At 55.7% G+C, this 6000-nt stretch overlaps 1 protein-coding gene across 1 annotated transcript in view; it reads left to right on the forward strand.

Annotated features, from left to right (window-relative positions):
* AP2A2 (adaptor-related protein complex 2, alpha 2 subunit) overlaps positions 1–6000 on the forward strand; it is a 92615-nt gene that overhangs the window by 76777 nt on the left and 9838 nt on the right. The window contains exon 15 of the mRNA XM_011993856.1: positions 5055–5221. Within this exon, the coding sequence (XP_011849246.1) occupies positions 5055–5221 (167 nt within the window). The remainder of the gene's footprint in view (positions 1–5054; positions 5222–6000) is intronic.

A 6000-nucleotide genomic window follows, 5' to 3' on the forward strand; every position in this document is an offset into this window, starting at 1 on the left:
CTCCCCCTCCTCTTCCTCTTTTTCCTCCTCTTCTTCTACCTCCTTCCCCTTCGCCTTCCTCCTCTCCTTCCTCCTCTCCTTCCTCCTCCTCCTCTTCCTCCCTCTCCTCCTCCTCCCCACTCCTCTTCCTCCTCCTCCCCACTCCTCTTCCTCCTCCTCACCACCTCTTCCTCCTCTTTTCCCTCCTCCCCCTCCCCCTCCTCCCCCTCCTGGCTGAGGCTGACATCTCATTGAGCAGTCTTCCCTTCCCCTCTTCCTCCCCCCACCCCGCCCTGCCTCGTGTCCTCCATGCAGCCCTGTCCCCCTTGGCCTCTCTCTGCATTGTTGGTGGCATGCTGCTGTGCCTGCCCTCTAGAGGCTTGAATTGCCTGTGAGCTGATCCTGGAGTGAATGAGGTAAATGAAAGATGTAGCTGTTTCCCCCCAGGTGGGCATCTTCCCTTCACACTTAAACACCTTCATGCTTGTGTTTCTCACGTGCTCTGTGGAGCTGGTGACCTGCTTTTGATCCTGTCTCCTCCCGTGGGACGTCAGTAGCCAGGTGCCTGGTGCTGCAGGCCTCTGTCATTCCTCTAATCCATCTCTCCCTGTCCTTCGAGCGTCTTGACATAGGTTTCTGGAGACAGAAACTTGCTTGTGGAGATTTGTCTGTGAGCTGCCGGAGCAGGGGCCTCCCCATGGGCGCTGGGCCGGCAGTAGCTCTGCCCTGCAGAGAGGAGGACCCAGCCCCAGTTGGGTGAGGAGGCCAGGGCAGGAAGATGTGACCCAGGGGAGGCTGGTGTGCAGGGATTCCTGGCCGCCGGCTTTCAGCAAGGGCACTGTGAAGCCTTCCATGGAAACCTGGAATTGCCTGTTTGAAGCTGGGAAGGCACCAGGTGCTCTCGCTCCCCTCCAGCTGCTTTGACGTTAAGAGGAACTCGCTGAGGGAGCACGGAGAGGGGCTGTAGGATTGTCGTCAGGCTCTATTTGGTTTTTCTTTGATGTTTCTTTTTCATGTGGGTCCTGAGAAATGAGGTGTGCCCATACCCCAGGCCTTTGATCACACCCAGATTTGTCCAGTTAGGCTCAGGGTGGACTTTGGAGGGCCTGGCCTTGACCGTGGCTTTGGGATCAGATGGAAACTCCTGGACCCTGAGAGTAAGAGCAGTGTGCTGCCGTCTAAAAAGGGGGGATGAGGGTCCAGTGAGGTTCAGCATTTCTGTAAGGTCCCTCCTTGGAGGGGGTCCCCCTTCCAGGCTCATTCAGTGGATTTTCGGAGTTCGGCTTCACTCCTGATGGTCAGTGGCGCCTGGTGGGTGGGTTCCTTAGGGAGGTGTCCGAGGCTGAGGCACGCAGCTCCATTCTGAGCCGAGAGCTGTGGTGTGTGGGCCCCTCCGTTCTGACCGAGAGCTGTGGTGTGTGGGCTTCCTTGCTATCCTGTGCTTTCCAGTCTGTCCCCACTGCTCACAGGAGCTCCAGTGAGGCCCTCCCTATGGGGAGACACTCCCAGAGAAGTTCTCTTGCTCAGGGTCTTCTGCGTGGGCCGTGAAGGGGCCTCAGGGTGGCATCAGCACATGTGCCTTTCCCACAAAAGGCCGTGGCTTTATCTTGGTGTCACGTTGGCCAAAATGTCTTTTATTTACGATCATAGATGAGGCCAGAACATTTTACTTCTTCCGAGCATCCTCTCTGCACACAGCTCCTTGGGGGAGGCTGTGGTGTGTGTGTCCTCGGGTGTGCCGGGGAGCACGGGGTGTGGGGATCAGAGGCTGCCTGGTCTCACATGCAGGAGCCTGGGGCCCTTGTAGGCAAAACCTTCACCCCTCAAGTTGTCCTGCTATTGGAGGGAGGAGGCGAACTGGTGTGGCGCAGGAGCCAGGCCTGCTCCCCGAGGAGGGTCTCCCAGGCCTGAGAGGATGAGGAGGGGATGAGGAACCCAAAGTGGGCTTCAGGTCTCTATTGTCCTGGAGCCTCGCTATTACCATCTGTGGTAACGTTTCAGGTACAAATTCGTTTACTGGGGCAAAGGGCTTTCCTACTTTAGAAAGCAGTTAAAAGCCATAGATGGCCGGGCGCGGTGGCTCACGCCTGTAATCCCAGCACTTTGGGGGGCCGAGGTGGGCGGATCACCTGAGGTCGGGAGTTCAAGACCAGCCTGGCCAACATGGTGAAACCCCGTCTCTTCTAAAAATACAAAAATTAGCTGGGCATGGTGGTGTGTGCCTGTAATCCCAGCTACTCGGGTCGCCGAGGCAGGAGAATTGCTTGAATCCAGGAGACAGAGATTGCAGTGAGCTGAGATCGTACCACTGCACTCCAGCCTGGGCAACAGAGCAAGACTCGGTCTCAAAAAAAAAAACAAAACCAAAAGCCATAGATGTATTTGAATCAGTGCAGGAACCAGGGGTAACATCTGTGACTAGATGCAGAGGAGGAATTGTCTCCATTTGGGCTGCAGGTGCATTGCCAAGGCCGATGGCTTCCCACATAGCTCACAGCTTTGTCAGGCTGTGGAGACCACAGTGTTGGCGGGCGCTGTCCCAGGCGTGGGGAGCGAAGTGCCGCCCTCAGATGGTTTCATCGAGACACGCCTTGGATATTTTTGGGACTCTTCTCTGCCAGCTCCTCTGTGACCTCCCACCCTTGGAGCACGTGAGACCCGTGTCATCTTCTCTTGCAGAGGTGTTCAGTCACAAGAGCAGAGTCTGGGAGTCTGCCCCGTTTCTGACTGTCCCCCATCCCCATTCTGACTCTCCGCCCCTATTCTGACTCCTCCCACCCCCATTCTGACTCCCCCGCCCCCATTCTGACTCCCTTCGCCCCCATTCAGACATGCTTCGCCCCCATTCTGACTCCCCCGCCCCCATTCTGACTCCCTTCGCCCCCATTCAGACATGCTTCGCCCCCATTCTGACTCCCCCGCCCCCATTCTGACTCCCTTCGCCCCCATTCAGACATGCTTCGCCCCCATTCTGACTCCCCCGCCCCCATTCTGACTCCCTTCGCCCCCATTCAGACTCCCCCCGCCCCCATTCTGACTGCCTTCGCCCCCATTCTGACTCCTCCTGCCCCCATTCTGACCTGCACCTTTTTTGCATAACACACTTTGTGATGCCTTGTTTATCTTGAAGTAAAATTCATATATCACATACCTGCACATGTAATTTTTTTGAAAGTGCAGTGTGACAACTTAACTTTGCATTAATATAAAATGGCATTCAGATGGAGTCTCAGATAATTACAAACTCATTTTTTACCTTCTTAGATGTCCAGTGGAACATTCTAAAGTTACTCAAGACAGTCTTCAAGGCAGGGTGTCTTTTGTCTCTGGTTTTTGACTGTGAAATGCCAATATTGTTGTGATAGTCAGAACTCTCCACATCTCCCGAAAGCTCTTAGCTGAGTGGCGGATTTCTCCACCAAGAGCCCCTGGTGTACAGTATCAAAGTGTGAGTGTTGCCAGGCTGTAGTTCAGTGGTGTGATCTTGGCTCACTGCAATCTCCGCCTCGCGGTTTCAGTTCTCCTGCCTCCACCTCCCGGGTAGCTGGGATTACAGGCACGCGCCACCACACCCAGCTAATTTTTGTATTTTTAGTAGAGATGGGGTTTCCCCATATTGGCCAGGATGGTCTTGAACTTCTGACCTCGTAATCTGCCTGCCCCCCCTTGGCCTCCCAAAGTGCTGGGATTACAAGTGTGAGCCACCGTGCCCGGCTGAGTATCCTTTTTATAGGGAGTACCTGAGTCCCTCTGGTGCACAGGCTACTGCAGGGCAGGACCCATGGAACCCAGAGCAGCTCTGAGCTCTGGAGGTCAGGCCACTGGGGCGTTGCTGGGGAGCCTGCTGCCCTGTTGGATGGGTAAGCATGCGATGAACTGCGCGGCTGCTTGTGCCTGTTGTGGGACTTTAATCATGAGATCATAGGCGCTCTTTCCTTATGCCTTTGCCCAGGATCAAAGAGCAATTACTGGGGCCAGGTGTGGTGCCTCACGCCTGGAATCCCAACACTTTGGGAGGCTGAGGTGGACGGATCACCTGAGGTCAGGAGTTCAAGACCAACCTGGCCAACGTGGCGAAACCCCGTTTCCACTAAAAATACAAAAATTAACCGGGCATGGTGGCGGCCACAGCTACTTGGGAGGCTGAGGCGGGAGAATCGCTTGAGGTGGAGGTTGCAATGAGCCTGCACAATTGCACTCCAGCCTGGGCAACAGAGTGAGAGTGTCTCAAAAAAAGCAAAAACAGAGACAGTCTCTTGCTGTGTTGCCCAGGCTAGTTTTAAATTCCTGGGCTCAAGCAGTCCTTCTGCCTCAACCTTCCAAAGTGTTGGGATTACGTGAGGCACCACACCCAGCCAAAAAGCAGTTATTTTTAAAAAGTCTCTTCTGTAGACTTTTAGTGATTAATAATGATTTAACGATTAAACTAATAATGCGCCCCAGGAGCCTCGCTCTGTCGCCCAGGCTGGAGTGAGTGGCATGATCTCGGCTCACTGCAAGCTCCGCCTCCTGGGTTCACGCCATTCTCCCGCCTCAGCCTCCCGAGGAGCTGGGACCACAGGTGCCGCCACCGTGCCCGGCTAATTTTTTGTATTTTTAGTAGAGACGGGGTTTCACCATGTTCGCCAGGATGGTCTCCATCTCCTGACCTTGTGGTCCCCCCGCCTCGGCCTCCCAAAGTGCTGGGATTACAGGCGTGAGCCACCGCGCCCAGCCTGCATTATCTTATTTCTTAAACCATGTATTTATTTTTTATGTCTTTCGTGGCAAAATTTTTCTGAGATTTTTTTCATTCAAATAGCATTTGTGAAAAAATGCCTTAGTAGGGTGTCTTGGTGAAATTATGACAATGTTTTAAGTGCAGTTATCTTTAGGCTGGACCCTGGGATGTACTCAGGAAGTGGCTGTTAGCCCTCACTCTGGTCACTCACTGAGCCGTGTGCCGCCTGCCCCAGCCCCCCGGGAGTGCATGGCTGCCAAGCGGGCGCCGTGGGGGAGGATGTGCAGGTGTGAGCTGCCCGGGCCGGCCAGACCAGGGAGGCTCTCTGCTGATGCTCTCCTTCCTTCTCTTCCAGTCTACGCCTTCTCCGTCGGCAGACCTGCTGGGTCTGGGGGCCGCCCCCCCCGCCCCTGCGGGCCCCCCACCCTCCTCCGGCGGCGGCGGGCTGCTCGTGGACGTGTTCTCAGACTCGGCCTCTGTGGTCGCGCCTCTCGCTCCTGGCTCCGAAGACAACTTTGCCAGGTAGTCAGGTTTCCTGAGTCCTGCAGACGGGCACGGGACTGCCGTGCCCCCTGACTTCCGGTGTGGCCGCGGCCAGCTGGACAGAGGTGGGCAGCGGAGTTTACCTCCCAAATTACTGCTTGTGGGAGAGAGTGGGAGCTGCTGTGTCGTGGGTGGGTTTGCTGTGTAACTCCCCTCAGAACCTTGACTTGTGGACTGCAGTGTGCATTAGATAAAGGGCTGACATTCCTCTCAGGAGGAAAAGAGGACATGAAAGAAGCCACAGGGTCTGGCCGGCGGCTGTGTCCGATCATGCTTCAGCTGCTCTTTCTTTGAGTGTTGGTAAACACTCTTTGTAGCTACTCGTTTCCTCTCTTCGCCTCTTTCCTGTCTAGTTGGGCTGCTTTTCACTCTGACTTAAGCCGTCTTGTCTGTGTCTGGCCTGGAGGCCCAGTCTCTTGTCCTTGAGTTGCTCACTTGCCAAGTCCTCCTGTGAGGCCTGCCCTGCTCACACCTTCGGCCTCCACCCTGTGGTTGCCCCCGAGGGCAGCCTGTCTTTGCTGCTTGTCCTGCTCTAATTTCTATCCAATGCATGGGCACCTCCCAGCTCCCCACATGCAGTGGTCTCTGCCAGTGTCTCCATGGTCTTCAGATCGTCCGTGCCAACTGCTTCCCCGGTGCGTGCTCTCCCCAGCCCTCTCTGCTGGGCTCATCAGCTGTGCATTCCCCTTGCTGGCTGCTCTCAGCCGTCTGCTTGTTTTCATGTCTGGCGGAGTGGACGCCCGTTCCCCTCCCCCCTT

The sequence above is a fragment of the Mandrillus leucophaeus genome, unplaced genomic scaffold (assembly GCF_000951045.1).
Source record: "Mandrillus leucophaeus isolate KB7577 unplaced genomic scaffold, Mleu.le_1.0 Scaffold435, whole genome shotgun sequence".
NCBI lineage: Eukaryota > Metazoa > Chordata > Mammalia > Primates > Cercopithecidae > Mandrillus > Mandrillus leucophaeus.